The sequence below is a fragment of the Nesoenas mayeri genome (assembly GCF_963082525.1).
Source record: "Nesoenas mayeri genome assembly, chromosome: 6".
Taxonomy (NCBI): domain Eukaryota; kingdom Metazoa; phylum Chordata; class Aves; order Columbiformes; family Columbidae; genus Nesoenas; species Nesoenas mayeri.
Genome location: NC_137545.1, coordinates 24,589,282 through 24,606,228, shown reverse-complemented (window position 1 = coordinate 24,606,228; position 16,947 = coordinate 24,589,282). Strand labels below are relative to the sequence as shown.

Here is a 16,947-nt window from a genome sequence, read left to right as displayed (position 1 = left end):
GCAAAAATCAAGCAAATTTTTAAGGCAAAAAAAAAAAAAAAAAAATTAATGAAGCCCCACTAAAACTCAGTACAATTGATGTATATTTACCAGTCTGAAGGATCGAAGAACGGAGAGCCCTTCCACATCTGCAAGACCAAGCTCAACCAAGCTAAGGGTTACAATAAAACCATCAAAAATATTCCAGCCTTCCTGGAAATAATAGTAAGGATCCATTGCAATGACCTTGAGAAACATTTCTGCTGTGAAGATTCCAGTGAAGACCTGAATTCAAAATGCAGTTGTGAAATTCCATTGTGAAATATAATGTTACAGATTTAGCTCTTGTCTAAGTTTTTAATTCAAGCTACGTATCTGCAATGTCTTATTCACGTACTGGACAAACAATATCCCAAATTTAATTTTTACAACATAAAATGGAATGCTTTCCAAGAAATTACATGGTAAGACATCTTTCTTGATATTCTAGGTAAAATCTAACAGCAGCACGAATGAGGCCAAATCTAAGACTCTAGAAAGGCAGATCCTTTGCTGGTATAACCTGCTGTAATCCCCTTCAGTTGAGCAGAGGTAGGATTATTTATACCAGATGGTGATCAACTGAGATACAACTATCTGCTGAAGCCGAGGAACCTTGACCTGACTGTTGCCAGTAAGTTCAGTGAAGTTGATTGGCTCAGTCATTTAAACATTGGGAATAAACGAGCATTTAAGAATATATTTTAAACATGATATTGCTGGTAACGCTTTCTCATCATGGGCTGCTATGCTGAATGAAGTAGGACTCATATTTAGGAGTCAGCAAGGCAGTGATGCCGTGCAGCTTTGAGAGAAGTCTTAGAAGAATCTCCTGTAGGATATGCCTCCGTTAAAGACTGCCTGAGCCCTGGTCTGAAGTGCTGTTTTTTGGGTTTTGATAACCCATTTTCAAGCAAGCTGGACATATAATGGGACAGCTGAAGAGAATCATCTAACTGGGATAATCAGGAGATGGACAAGAAGAGTCTGACTTGCTCTGCCTAGGAACAAAAAAAGCTCAAAATAGATATTACAGTCTTTAAATACATTCCAGATATGAAAACCAGAGACGCAAAGGTTACTATTTTTTAAGCTACAGGACTAGAACCACTGAGTAAGAGGTAGAAGGGAATGAATACATTTTGAAATGCTGACTTAGGTTCCTAATAATCAGGATGGTGAGGTTCTCAAGGAGCTTTAAAGTGGAACTACTTGAGCAGATAACCCTGACAGCCTCTAGACTGCAGAAGGGGTTATGTCAGGGAGCCAAAGTCTGGAAGATCGTGGTGCTTATAGCCAGGTTCTTTCACACTCCCTTTGTAGTCAGATGTACACCAAGATTCATATGGCATTTTCTTGGTTGGAAAACAAATCTGTGTAATGCTACAAAACAAGACATTACATTTTACTATGAAACTCAGTTTCCCTTATTTGAAGTATCTTAAAACCAGCATTTATCTACTAATTCTCCCTTCTGAATCCTGTAGTTATCTACATGATCTGAGATATTCTGTTCCTCATTACAAAACAAGGATTATTAAAAATCTCATAATAAGAAAAAGTCTTAAAATAACAAAGTAGGACTGCAGCTGCAGATACATCTATATGATCAAACCTGTCAGTTCAAAAGCACCAAAGCTACAAAAAATTAACTCCTGAATTCTTTAATAATTTATCTTTTTGAAGTAGAAGGGAGAAAATATAGTTGACATCATGAGGAAAAGATATCTTACTAATTATCTGATGATAAAAAATATGAAAACTATAAGAGGAAAAAGTACTGCAGGATAGTTTTCGTAGTTTTACATAAAGCACATAAAGAAAACAATCCACATATCCACAGAAGAAAATTCTAGAAATACTTTTAAAAGGCTCTTTTAGCTCTTCTAAACCTGTGCTCAGGAAACAGAGCAATTAAAACCACATTCATAATTTAAAGATCTGTATTGTATTGATTGTAAAAGTGACACTACGTTTATTTGCATACTGTCTTTTTCATAGTAATGCATTTCTTCATTTAGTAGTTAGACAAATCAACTTCTGTTTAAGATGGACTCTACTTAATGTAGTGTTGGTGCCATTTTAAAAAAAAATTTATTTGGCTTAGCAGAAGACTGCAATATATTGATTTTACAGTATCCTAAGTGACATGAGCCAAGGTAGACAGTGAAATTTCCAAAAATATTCAGATAGAGTAATATCTGGAGGCCAATAAACATCCAATAAATCTACTTTCTAAAGAGATAAAAGAGAAAGAAGAAGAAAAAAAGCTATTAAAGCTCCTTCTTTCAGTTATTTCAGTGCCAACAGACTTACCAGATTTCCAACTGAAAGTACGTTATTGAATTCATCGGTCATCGGATAATGTTCCATAGCCATAAAGAGTGTATTTAAAACAATGCAAATTGTTATAGCCAGGTCAACAAATGGGTCCATTACCACTAAGTTGACGATATGTTTGACTTTTAACCAATGTGGACTACAGTCCCAGATCAAGAAAATATTTGCAAATTTATACCAACATGGTGGGCATTTCTGTCTTGATTCTTCAAGTTCTGTGGGTAAAGAAAATTCATACAGGTAACTATGCGATTGCTCTAACATTCCTCAATCTTGTATGAATTGTATCAGCCAAGATGTCAATCTAAACTGGTACTGGCTAACCTCTATAAATATGCCATATAAACCTTTTTAAAGAACTTTTCAATAAAGTCTTTAAAAACTGTTATCAATCGAATGAATTTATTTTGTTCAAAGCTTATCTATCAAGCACAACTTCTTTGTATTGTAATCACTATTCTGATCAATATAAATCTATGCATTGATTTGTAATATATATTTCATTATTCGTTGATTACACTTCAGCCTGCTTCTCCCACTTACTGTTCTCTTATGTAAATTTTTTTATTTTGAAATTTGTGGTGTTTACATAAAATTTTTTAATATAACTTTCATTCCTAGTTCAAGGAAAAAACAAGTTTTTATCACCTAGAATAGCACTTCTTTAAAGAGTAACTGAATGAATATAACCGCTAAAAATATGCATATATTTTAACAACGGTTGCATATATTTGAAAAATGTTCAGTGGCCTGTTTGTGTCCAATAATATATCGTTAATTAATATGCATAAGCATCCACTCAGTTATGACCATCAAACATAACTCTCTAGTCCTGATGGCCACATGAGGTAGACAGTGGCAAAACAATGAGATAGAAACAGTTACTTATGTAATAACTTTAATGCTTACTTGCGTAATAACCTTAATGAATAAAGCTCTGAGTTTACTGATAAATATGTGTCAGTTTGTGGAATGCTATCTGTTAATTAATCTATTTAAAATCAGTTCTTAAACTTCAAAACTTACTGAAGTCCATTGCAAAAAAATGTATTAAATACTAAGCACCCACCTTCCACAGTGTTTGTGAGAATACTGGCAATACTCATGGCTCTTTCCCTTAAAGCTGGATCTTCAAGTAAGTCCATAGAAACGTGAAGAGAACCCGATATTCTCTTCCTCATTTCTGTTTCTGTAGTGGTGCCCTATACAGAAAACAAGAGTGGGTGAGACCACCTTGGAATAATAAGATAAGCAAAGATTATATAGAACCCTGTTATTAATGTTGTAGCTTGGATACGTGCTTCATGCACTTCAATTTTTATCATGTCAGACTTTTATTACTTTTTAATATCTTTTAAATAATTTTGAAGTATATCAGGCAATAGTTTCCCACTGTTAAGACAGAGAGTTTATTTACTTAACTTTTGCATTTTCTTCAAGCTATAAAAAAGGAATAAAACAAATGTAAAAGGATTGATTTCAAAATATTGTATAAAATTTTTGCAAACTGGAAGTTTTTTCCTTGCTCCTGCTGACAGAGTATTCTGCGGTTTGTGATAGAATAGTCTTTTCCCCTAGGCAAACTGCAGCAAGTAAGAAAAGTCTGACTTCCTCATGCTTCCTCATGCTAGTATCTTATTAGTAATTTAGTAATGTGAGCAGAAAACTTAAAACTAAGCAATGAATCTTTTTCAGACATCATCTCTTAGGTTGTGTGTGGTAGAAGAGTGGCAGCAATATGGTCTGTTCACACAGACATCTGTATTTTTGTACGTTTTGAAATGTGGTAATCCAATAGCTATTTGTTATCTACACTACAGAATTCCACTAGCAACAGATGGAAAATATATAGGAATGAGAAACAAATGATAATAAAGAATTGATAACTTCCTTATATTTTTAACAGGGCTGATAAGGAAGAATGTTTTCAAAATTAACTGATAACACTGATGTTGATAAAGTGGTAATAGCAGCATCATATTGATTGCAGTTATATGTTAACACTTTTGTATACTATTTTCAATTGCATAGTAACTATGATTTGGCAGACGATAGCCAAATGGACCTTTAGATCAGCAAAAGTAAAGTAGAGTACAGGAATATAGTAAAGCATCGTGCTTTTATAAATGTGTAAGTAAGTTAATATTTTATTACTTGGAGACTGGAAATTGCATTTTTAGTTATGAGAATATTTGTAAGCAAATGCTTAGGCTGCAAAACTATCTTAGCTGTTTTATTTATTAAAGATTTTACAAGATGCAGAAGCATTCACAGCTTGACCAACCAGGAAGCATTGCCAAGGGTTCCATTCTGTAGAAAACACTGGCTGGTGCACTAAGAAAAGGCCACGATGCCTAAGCTATTTAAAACTTTCTTACATTGTCATCAGTAGCTGGTTTATCTATTATCACCTCTGGCAGAAGCTGTCCAACAGGTGATGTAGGAACAGATGGTCCACCAACCAGGGAAACCACCCCATTGCAATCCACAGTGCTGTGCATCTTCCCATTCACTGGAAACACTGCCAGCATCCTGGATGACCTACTGGCCTGACTAATGTTACTGTTGCGCCGTTCACTGTGCCTGCGTGGCACAAAAAGAGAATCTCTTCTGCTATCATTGTCTTCAAAAGTGCTGTGCTCATCATCAGCAAAGTCATTTTCCGATCCAACATCCTTTGCTCTGCCTCTGAAGCTGAAAAGACTTGTTCTGCTGTTGCGCCTCGGAGAAAATAGAGAGCCGCGAATGCTCAGCAAAGACTGCAGGCAAACAGAATTTGTGATTATTAGCTGAAACCTTCACATTTTGCACTGTTATTAGGATAGCAGAGGGGTTTTTTTCTCATACGAGAGTAAATATTTTTCCCAGAAACTAAATGCTTATGTGAAGTTGTTGTATTTCATTATATTTATATTTTGCAGATAGAAATGCTGTTCAGTGATTCTTAAGACAAAAGCAATTATGAGCACTCCTTTCTCCTAACATCAGTTAGAGTTGCTGAGTGGAGTAGTTGCACAACACTTCAAAAAAGGGAGTCTATACATGCGCATTCCTTCATGTATGCAGTATCCTGCATATATTGAACCAACCTCCAAACACTGAAGCAGGAGGAAAATATAAGGCTATCATAATGGAAAAAATACTATAGCATTTTAATAAGTCTGCATAATATATAATCATACACCCTCCCCCCACTCCATGGAATCAATCAGAGAATATTTTAAGATGTTTTTAAACAATCCTGTTATAAGAATAGAGATATGAGGTTACATTTAATTCTCTGTGTTTTTTTACACAACAATCTCGCAGCTACAGCACTTTCTCTCAAGCACTAGCAACAATAATAAAGTTTAATGAATATCTTTGTGTTTCCTTTCTTTAGGCAGCAGGGTCATATTACAGTACCAGGAAGACTAAAGTAGTTTTCTAACAGCCTATAATGCTTTAAATGTAAGCTGCTACTAAAAATAACTATATACAATACCTGATGTGGAGAAGAATACTTCTTTTCATATGTCAGTCTATTGCCTTCAATAGATAATCGAAAACCTTTCCTTCTGATGCTGTCTTCTGATTCAGACTTGTGAAATTCATCTTCATCTTTTTCCTCCCCTCCAGATTGTTCTTTTTGTTTTCTTTTTTTCCTTCTATTTCTCCTCTCTTTTGCACTCTTTGAGCTCAATTTTGATGCCTCTGAGGAACTTTCTGAGAGCCCTCCTGCTTCTCCCCCAGCACTGGGCTCCCTGGATTCTGCGGATGCTGTTGCTGCTGCTGCTGCTACCGCTGCTGCCTGCCATATGCAGAATGAATTTGTGTCACTGAGCAAACCATGACATCGTGTTTTTTATAAATTTACTTATACAGAATTTCTAATCCAAATGCGCTGGATCTTAACACCTTTTTTTTTTTTTTCCATAGGATATCCCCTCTCTAGATTTTTTCTTATTTCTGTTATTCAGTTGACTCAAAATCTGTGTTGGTCATAGTATTCTTCCATATTTCATGACTAACTTTTAAATGCAGAAGTCTAACAGACAGTAGGGTAGGAAAAACATAATGAATAATTGATACCTAGTTTTGAATATTCCTTCTTGATTATGACTGTGTTGTTCACAGGACAACGTCTTTAGTGCAGATCAGAAAAACCTCTGAGCTAGCTCTGTTGAAAGCCCAACAGGGTAGTTTTATAACTCCAAATTTAGAAAGCAGAGGGTGAATACCTTTGGTAAAATTACATCCATACATTTCAGCATTACTACGCCATAAATTATACCTGAGCTGCTTCTTGTTGCTTCTTCAGTTGTTCCAGCATCTGTTGAAATTCTGCCTCTTTTTGTTCTGCCTCTTCCATGGTTGCTTGATTCTGTTCTTCATAGGCCATGGCAACCACAGCCAGAATCAAGTTGATCAGGTAGAAAGAACCAAGAAAAATTACAAGAACAAAAAATATCATGTATGTCTTCCCAGCAGCACGGAGTGTCTGGAAATAAGAATACATATATAAGCAAGAATAGGTGAACAAAAGTTTTGGTTTTCATATTGTTAAAATTAAGATTACATAAGAAAATTGATTTTAGGCCTCTTGTATTACTGGTAAAGAAATAGTTAGGTTATTTTTCATTAAAAATTCTCACCAATTGATAAAGGTTTTCCCAGAAGTCTTGAGTCATCAAGCGAAATAGTGACAGGAAAGCCCAGCTGAAAGTGTCAAAACTTGTGTAGCCATAATTGGGGTTTCTACCAGCTTTCACACATGTATATCCTTCTGGGCACTGCCTACAAAGACAAACTGAATGTTACCTAACATAGTTATTTTGAAATTATCACCTCGAATGTCCAGGACAAGATTAGGATTAAAAAGTGGATTTTTCTTTAGTTAATCAGAGTAGAAATAATAGTAGTTGTGATTTTTAATAGAAAATTATTTTAAGGCATGCTAGAAAAGTTAAGTAGGAAAGGCACATAAATAATTAGGGTTAAAAGTTTAATCTAAGCTTCTGAAACATAACATTCCAAATATATTAATTTTGTAACAATAATGTAAATGTCAGTGTTTTCTGTTCTCTCAACCTGCTAGTACTCATATGTGCAGGTGGAACTGCAAAATTACACATTTTCCAGCTGTTCCATCTGTTACTCCTCATTGGTGCAGGCAGGAGCTGCACCAATACCAAATTACTGATTCATTTGTGCAAAGACTAAGCTCGTTTAACCAATCCACTCAGCACTGACCACGAACCCAAATTCTCAGTCCAATGTAAAATCCTAGTATTTCTATGTAAAAGAAAGTGGTCAATCAAAATATAGTCCCCCCTTCAACTGCACAGCTAAAGAACATGGATCTCATTTGTTCATGGTGTAATAATATGGCGAAATTGGGTCTTACCCGGCATCAGAACTATTTCCGCAAAGCAGAGCATCACTTTGCCCTTCCAGAAAATAAAAATGACCTGTTTAAGAAAGAAGTTTTAAAAAATTATAAAATTTGGAATATGAAGGTTTTCCTACAGCTCTAGGTGATTTCGAATGCAATTTTAAACTAGCAGGATTTTTTTTTCAGCAGGAACATAACTTTAGAGTGAATGACAATATGAATTGCAGCAAGTGCCATCACTCACTGCACTTACTGTTAAACTGCAAAAATACACTTAAATTCCCATCAAATGCTGCTGGATGTAGATGAAATGTACAATTCTCCCTTCAGTCTGATCACTGAAATTTGTGAAATTATATTGTAGAGTTACTTATTATAATAATTAAATTGTATCTGAAAAAAATATATTGATAATATATTAGTATTGCCAAGGGCTCCAGTTTGCCACTTAGAAACACTTGTGGCAGTTATCTAACATGCGACCTCTGCAAAAAGCCACCAGCTGCCAATGGCTCTGACTGTTACAAGTGCGTGCACATTGCAAGTCGTCCACTGACTGATGTGAATGCCCTGGTGTACATCTAAATTTAATTCAAGACAGAATTACTGCAACAGTCATGGACTTGTGTAGGTAGGATTTTAGGAGTATATGATGAAATTATTGATCATCTTAGCAAAGAGAAATTGGGTAAATTCCACCAAATCATCCTGTAGACAACCATCCCATAATCTGTATAGTAATCCTGTATTTGAAGGACATTTTAGATGGTTTAAACAACAAAGACATTGACCCGTATGTTCTTAGAAGAATAAAGAGATGATGTGTAAAACATTGTGCCTATTAAGATTCACTTTGACCATATCCTTAAGTGCTTTCCTTTTTCTCCTCAAAGCAGATGCCTACAGCTGCTAAATTCTTGATTTTGGGAGAATTATCAAAGGAGGAACTTCCTCCTGCAGTAACGATCTCCCATTTAGTCACAGGCTTAAGGACGCAATTTACACAGGGTCAGACCACGTAGCCCAGTATCCCACTTCCGATGGAGACCAAAAGCGTTGCCTCAGGATGTCTGTAAGGACAGGGCAGGAACATGATGAATACTCCCCATAGCACCTCCTCAGCTTCCAGTTCTTCCGAAGCACAGCAGCTTTGGAGTTAAGGTGGTACTTTTTAGCCTTCCTGAGAAGACTTAAATCCCACATTGGATTTATTTTCCATTGAACTGACTTGTTAGATTACCCTTAAAATGACCTCATTTGAAATGCTACCAGTGCAGCTCTGTTTAAACGTGGCTGTAGCTGTGCTGGCTGTGCAGCCCAAGCAGGGCTACTACAGAGGCTGATGAATTCCCAGTCTGAGGAGGTGTCAGAAGATACTGGCTCAGCAAATTGCTTTGCTGCAGGAGGGACAAGGTACCCCAGCCAGCTGCATCTCTCCATCCTGTGAGTGAAATTCACCATCCAGTAAAGTTAGGTTCTGAGCTGTATGTAGACCTTGTTCTGACACTCTGTGAAGGACTCAATTTCAGTGTCTAATGCTAACACCTGCATCTTACAGGGTACAATATTCTGTACTCTGCAAAGTGCACAACACTACGTGCGGCTGCTGTCATTTCAGGCTGGTGTGCATTGCAGAACTGCACTCTGCTGAAACACAGCTGTAAGTAGTAAAGGTCGCTGACATGATGCTGACTGCAGCTGACCCCTATGAAGCCAATCTTATTCTGCAGTACGTCAGCTAATCATGATTAAAACATGCTGGAACATAGCAGCTGGTTGGTAGGAATGCAAACCTGACTTGATACAGCTTCCATGGAGCAGTCACTCATGATTAGTACTGCATCAGCTGAGCTGAACTGCTAAAATAGGGTCTGCATCCAAGTTCTGTGGTTCAGACAATATGTGCCCTGTAAGCACGCTGTACCAGCCAGCTCCACAGGAAATAACAGCCACCTGGGCTTTCTCTGGGTTTCCTGATACAACTGTGACAAATGCTCAAAATATTATAATGAAACGAAAATTTTTATAACAATGCCAGCTGAGGGGTATAAGAATGTGTCCCTAACTAGATGCAAAACTCTGAACTGTATTTTATTAAAGTAATGTGAAAAGTCCCTCAGTACCTCAAATGTTTAGCTCCCCTTTATTTGATTAGGGAATAGGAAATAATCCCTGGTAGGTGAGCAATTTACTCCAAAAGAAGTTACCATTGTTTGGATATACGTAGGATAATGACTGAGGATAATTGTTTCACAGAATAGATTGCAAGATGTTATTTCCTAGAACAAAATGGCTTGTGGCAAGCTTGCCAAGACAAACTTTAACTTCTCTAGCATGAATCTAATCAGATTTGCTGTGCTAGGGGGAAAAAAAATTAAAAAAAAGTGCTCAACTCATTAATGCCAGAAGTGCTTATATAAGATTTCTCTAAATGGTATTTCAAAAATTAGCTCAGTGGCAAAACTAGGTCTTACATGCCTTTTTCTGCATAGTATACACAACTATTGGCACAAAAAATTTTATAATTCCTAAAAAAGACAGTGACATTGCACTGCCCTGAGCTCCAGGTAAGTCTATTTTAATTGCCCTATGGCATAGCTGGTTTAAGAAGCATTTCTGTATCCTGTCTGCCCACCTGGAAGAAGAGAGTAGGAAGCTGTGAGAAGATAATTTCTCTCTTTGAAACTGCTGGTAGGCAAAGACAAGCTTATTAACTTCATAATAAGACTCATAATATCATTATAAATTTCATAATACATACGAAATCCTGTGTAAATATACCAAACGGTGAAGTAGCCTTTCAATAAAGTATTTTTCTGTAACTAATTCATTTCAGCTTTGTTTTTCAGTGGCTTCAGCTCTTCTTTAAATCAAATGAAATCAGAGCCTGAGTTTATGGATTCTTTGTTAAAAAGCAGAAAATTAAGCTTGACCTTAAAGTCCGGGTCCTTCGTTATGAGACTTTGTTTAGACTTGCTTATACCCTGTGGCATGGGATCTCCATGAATTCATATGTTCAAGTGGGTTTCACAAAAAGATTACATCTTGATTTAAGAAATTAGAATGGAAATCTATCACAGCCATTGATCAGCTATGTGATCACAGTTAGAAGGTGTCTTTATTTGAAAACTGTCTGGCTTGGACTTGCAGCTGTTGAACCTGTTATATCCTTGCCTGCTAGATCAAAGATATGTCTATGATGAAATTTCTTTTCCCCGTGAGGTTTTTCTCAACTGTGATCAAATCACCCCTTAAACCTTCTCTTTGATATGCTAAGTAGGTTGAGTTCCTGGTCTATCTTGGTATAAAGCATGTTTTCCAACCCTTTAATCATTCTGCTCTTTTCTGAACATCCTCCAGTTTTTCAACATTCTATCTAAATTGAACTTTATATAGTATTCCAGTAGCAGCTGCAGCAGTGCTAAATACAGGGGTAACATTGCCTTCCTGGTCAATTATTTATGTGAACAGGATACTATTTAGCTTTTTGGCTGCAGCATTTTAGCATTAATTTGTCAGAGTCCTGGCTGCTCCACAGTGCCTTAGGTGTCTTAGCCTCAGCCTCTCTATTGCTAAGGGCTTTCCAATTGCATCTATATATCCTGCCTCTCAGTTGCAGCTCTGCAACCTTTCACGTAAACTGCTGTCGCAGTGTTTTTCAGAGCCTCTGCGGCACCATTTTTCCTTTGTTGTCCTGCTGTTTTTCACACTGCGGTTATTCTCATGACATTATACCTGCAAACACACGATTGTTGCAGCAGACAGGCATGGGAAGCAATTATCTCTGGTGCGAGATTCACCCCTCTTCCTTCCCCTTTTTCCTACTCCTTGCTTGTAGCTTTTTGTTTATATTAGGCAGCCTAATAACACACATGCACAAGCTTAAAAACCAACCAGCCAATGCAGCACCCAGCCTGATCAAAGTGCACTCAAATCAGTGCGAATAGCACTGTAGGCAGGGACAACCTGCGGGGAGTTTGAGGAGATGCTAATGAAAAATACATGGCTGCTATTGGAAATGTAGTATGGAGTGATCGCTGCTGCACTGGAAAGGATACCTGGGGAGAAGACTCACACAGAGAGCCCATCACTTCTCTTTGCAGCTGGCTACTGTGGTCAGTTTTCCCTTTTTTCTTCCCTTTAATTTCTCTCTCTCCCCTTTAGTTCTCATTTTTCTCCAAAAGTTACTTTCCCTGTTAGAGATGCTGTATGCCATCAGCTACAGTCTATCAGTCTATGCACGTGAACTTGTCTCAATATGAATTATGCAGCATTGATTTTCAAGATGGGGAGCTTAGGTTTGTAACCTCACATTTAACCGTACTGGAATGCATTTTTTTATCTATTCTCAGTTTGCCAGACTGCTCTGTTTCAGCAAAACTGGTTGGAAAATCATACTTTGGGAAATTATCAAAATGGAAAGATGCTTCTGAGCAATCTTTGAGATTGCTCCTGTTCAAGGTTTTAACTAATCTAGATGACAGAAGAATGCTTACCAAGTTTGCAGATGATACTGATCTGATAAGGGTGATGGTGAGTTTGAGGAAACAATTACAATTTAAAATATGCAGTATAGCTGGAGAGATGGTCTGAAAAAATAAGGTGCTGTTCAGGCTGGAACAATAAACTCTGCAAATACCAAGTGGGAACTCAACAAGCTAAAAGTCTGTAAAAGATTCAGAAGGCAGACAGACCACAATCTGAACAGGATTTAACAATGTTACAGTTGTAAAGAACCGTATCCTAGTCCTAGCCTAGGATATCTAAAACAGAAGTAGAAGTTACTATGCCACCACATAATCCTTCTTCTCTACTTAGTATGCCTCCTATGGAGGACAAATGCCTCAATGTGAGTTCTGCACTTCAAGAAGGATGTTTACAAACAAGAAAGGATCCAGATGAGAGATCGAGATCTAGAAAATAAATTGTAGGAAGAAAAGGTTAACTATCTGGGTTGCTTGGTGTACGAAAAGACGACTGAAAGAGCAGGGCATGGCAACATAAGAACAGGCTCTAAATACCTCAGAGATCAGTGATTTAAGATAGGAAATAATTTGGTTTTGATGCCTGTTGTGAAGTTGATAAGAACAATGAGCTTAAATTGCAGCAGGAAAATTTGTTAGACCTTAAAATATCCTTTCTAATAATAAGGATAGTGGAGCACAAGAATGGATAGACAATGCAAATACCAAGGACTCCATCACTGGAGTCCTCATTGAATGTCAGAAGTCTCTGACATCTGTGATAAATGACATTGCAGTCCGTTGGAGTATGGGAATAGAAAATGCCTAAGATTATTAACCAATTTTAAGAACTCCTTTGGACTTCTTTCTGTTTCAGAGATGTGGATTTGGCAGAGGGAGCTGACAAAAAGAGCTGTATCAAGTAGAGAGACCATGTTCCTTGCTCCCTGTTCCATGCCAGCCTTTGGAGTAATCTATGAGAGAGAGAAAACACTTCTCCTGCTCCATCTTAACTACATGTATCATCTGTTTTCCTCCTTATTTCTAGGAAATGGGTCAGCCACAAATCACTTCAGTAAGAATTATGCTGACAATACTTACTTTCATCTTCAATGTACCCCTTCCAGTCAAACGGAGTCACTGTTGAATTAACCAATGTACCATTTTCACCTATGGTGCTGTTCAGCTGGGAAGTAATATTTGTTTCCAGAGTAAAATTTTCTGGAGGCCACTGCAGGCATTTATTCCTCAAGTTGCCCATGAAGAGCTGCAGCCCTATTAGTGCAAATACACTCAGACAAAACACAGTCAGGATCATAACATCCGAGAGCTTCTTCACAGACTGAATTAGGGCTCCCACAATAGTCTTCAAGCCTGCAAATGCAAATAAATTTTTATTCCAATGTTCAAAACTTTTTAAAAGCATAAAAATAACAGTGTCTCCCAGTGAAGTTCTAGATTTCATGCAGAAGCCCAAATAAATGATTGTAATGTCTGTGAAATAACATTTTTGTGAAGAGATTTTTCACTTGTGAAAATGAATAAATAGCTGTGTTCATTTGAAACTGTGAATGGAATGAGTTGCATATATTTCAAAACACTTGTTTTAATGCTAAAACAAGTGACTTTTTAAAATTCATGCTGTACATGAATCTCACATAAAAGTCTTCTTTCTTTGTATTTGTCAATACCTCTTGCCCCAAACCTTTGCTACTATCAGTTTTATAACATACTAGATTTAGAAGACAGTAGTAAAAAGCCTGTTCAACAACAAATAGGGTTAAAAATTAATGCTATAAAACTGGAGACGGTTTGGAAAAACGTAGACTGTTAAGATAATAAATCCCCCATGCAATGCCCATGCTACACTTTATTATCTTATTCCTTCATCTTCTTACTAAATCAACATTTCAAACAGTTCATTTTTTTAGCCACAAATATTCACCAACATATACCACACAACATCATGTAGGTAAGATACACATGGGTAAGAAAACTTCGGGATTACTGATATTCATTGAATGTGGAGAAGGAAGCTTGACATCATACGATGCGAACCACACACACTGTGTACTGCAATGTCTCATGCAAGAATCTGTTAAACGCAAAGGCTGATTTCAAAAAGAAAGAGCTCATGTTAAAAAGCAATGAATCAGAGATTTCAGTGAATTCTAATATCTTCCGATTCCTGCTTTTTTGTGGAAAGAAATAAGATTTATGTTCAAAAAATATGAATTCCATTTCAGTGAATTAAAGTCAGCCTCAGTGTTTAACCTAGCTCTCACCTGGAATGACTGATATTGTTTTCAAAGCTCGGAGAACTCTGAATGTTCTCAACGCTGAGACATTGCCCAGGTCCACAAACTCTGTCACATATCTGTAATAGGGGAGTTCACACACAAACACAATGACAGGATAAAAAGGAACAGTTGGGAGGTACAAGGGGCCTAACACCTTACACCAACTACTTCTTACCTGGAATTACAGAAATAGTTTTCAAAGCTCTCAATACTCTGAAAGTTCGAAGAGCTGAAACATTGCCTAGGTTTACAAATTCTGTTACATACCTGTAGGATTAAATCACAGTTATTCAGAATTTAGGCAAAGTTTATGCTACTTACTTGGGTCTTTCATCAAGACCGCTTTGGTGTTTTTAGCAAGAAATTAAATAGCAACAGTCAGAGGTTTACCTTTCACTGCAGTTTGCCTTGCATTTATATGCTTTCAGAGCCTTCAGTTAAATTAAATGTCTCTGAAGTGAATCGTAGTGATTTAACTTTGAAAGCCTAAAATTTATCTAGACTAGATTGGTAAGTTTGGAGAATGAAGTCAAAGGGACGCTCCTTTTCTGCTCAGAGAAAAAAATGCAGGACATGAAATTAGCCGTTCTAATACTAGCTGTACTAATGGCTTCTGCAGTATTTATGTTTACATCAAAATATGCATATTAGAATGTGAAAACTGTTTTAGATAAAAGTAAATCCATACAATAATTTCCATTAAATGAAATTGAGATGTATTGATACTAATTTCATGCCCTTTTTGCCCTTCGCTTTCAAAGAAAAAACGTAAAACAAAAACTTACGCAAAGGTAATGACAGTGAAATCAAGCCAGTTCCATGGATCTCGAAGAAAAGTAAAATCTTCTAAGCAAAAGCCCCTTGCGATGATTTTTATGAGTGACTCAAATGTGTAAATTCCAGTGAACGTATACCTGGAAAATACAGAAAAATTTAATCAAAATAAGTAGCAACATTTTACATTGGTATTGTGATAGAAACGAGATGATCAAATGAAAGAGTTTTTTATTTCAAAACTTGAAAACAAACGCAGTAAATAAGCATTATACTTATCCTATACACGTGTGTATTTGCATGCATTAAGAGTGACATGCTGTTGAAGTACAGCAGCCCTGACATTGTACATAAATCAAAATAAATATGTCCATCAAATAAATGGAATATATTAAAATTCATTGGTGACACTCAATTTAAAAGTATGCAACACCAGATCCATTACGTTTAACCAAGTAAGCCATGAGCATAAGTTACTGGATACTGTCTGAATCCCTAAAATCTAAACCATCTAGTATTAACTCTAAAAAGGGAAGAATGCAAGCATGCACTGCATTCTCACTTAAGGAATACTTTTGCTTATGTGCTGTCCTTAACTGACATGTACAAATAGATGACCACAGTTCTGCTAGTAATGTAGTGGTATAAAGGAGGGGTGAAAACATTGGGAGGAGGTAAAAACCATTAGAACGAGAGAACAATAGTGAAATCTCAGTAGAATAATATCTGTAAACAACTTCCAATTTTTTCTACACAATCATTCTACTAGAAGGAGATTTAAATCATTATTCAACATTTCTACATAGTTTAGAGAGGAAACAGTAGTAGTGGCTCATGGCAGCTCCTGGCAGCACACATGACTGCAGTTACTGACTGAGTCCCAGAGGAACACTCCAAGATATCTTCAAATAACATAAGCAACTTACTCTACATTCTTTGTCCAGTCCGGAGGGTTACTCATGGTCATAAATACACAGTTGGTCAAAATAGTGCACATGATAAGCATGCTGAATAATGTAGATACAGTTAAGGAAAACCCAATAATAATTCATAGAATATCACGTCAGTCATATATCTTAAGTAGAGAAAAATATTGCCGCTTATATGAATCTTTTAGACTTTGGTAAACATTGCACATATATTTTGCTTAACCTAGTAGTTTTCACTTTATCACATTAAAGTTTTAAAATAGTTTTGATTTGCTGATGTTCTGGTGTTGATTTATTGATGTCCTCGTGTTTTGTTTTCAGCTGGAACCAAAAGGTGAAGGAAGAGGCTCTCACACGTCTGGGAGGTAATGTGAGCTGAGGAACAGCCAAAACCAAAATAACTTGCAGAAGAATACTGTTTTACTGAAATACCTGACACAACTGAATAAGCGTTAGTCTTTCACTTCTGCAGTTCCGGTACTAAACTCAACAGCTGGCATATCCAAGTTTAAAAATGTTTATCCTGTTCACCATGAGTCAGAGCTGTAGAGAAAGCACACACCACCCCAGCACCCAGCACAGCCAGTCTGTCAAAAACAGAACACAACACAGAATACTGGTTTTAATTGCTGAAGTGACTGTATTCCATATTTCCCTATCACTAGCTTAGCAGTACATACTTCAGTCAGAGAAACAGAAATCCATAGGAAGATCAGAGATTAGAGTAATTTTCCAATATCATTTTGGGG

The 16,947-nt window shown here is 36.7% G+C and overlaps 1 protein-coding gene across 1 annotated transcript in view; it reads right to left on the bottom strand.

Annotated features, from left to right (window-relative positions):
* LOC308041661 (sodium channel protein type 1 subunit alpha) overlaps positions 1 to 16,275 on the bottom strand; it is a gene marked incomplete at both ends in the record, with an annotated part of 51,452 nt that extends 35,177 nt beyond the window's left edge. The window contains 12 exons of the mRNA XM_080346540.1: positions 91 to 264; positions 2,335 to 2,573; positions 3,428 to 3,560; positions 4,737 to 5,117; positions 5,843 to 6,148; positions 6,632 to 6,838; positions 6,993 to 7,134; positions 7,745 to 7,808; positions 13,297 to 13,569; positions 14,481 to 14,572; positions 15,281 to 15,409; positions 16,196 to 16,275. Coding sequence (XP_080202666.1) covers positions 91 to 264; positions 2,335 to 2,573; positions 3,428 to 3,560; positions 4,737 to 5,117; positions 5,843 to 6,148; positions 6,632 to 6,838; positions 6,993 to 7,134; positions 7,745 to 7,808; positions 13,297 to 13,569; positions 14,481 to 14,572; positions 15,281 to 15,409; positions 16,196 to 16,275 — 2,220 coding nt within the window. The remainder of the gene's footprint in view (positions 1 to 90; positions 265 to 2,334; positions 2,574 to 3,427; positions 3,561 to 4,736; positions 5,118 to 5,842; positions 6,149 to 6,631; positions 6,839 to 6,992; positions 7,135 to 7,744; positions 7,809 to 13,296; positions 13,570 to 14,480; positions 14,573 to 15,280; positions 15,410 to 16,195) is intronic.
* Positions 16,276 to 16,947: the final 672 nt, after the last annotated feature.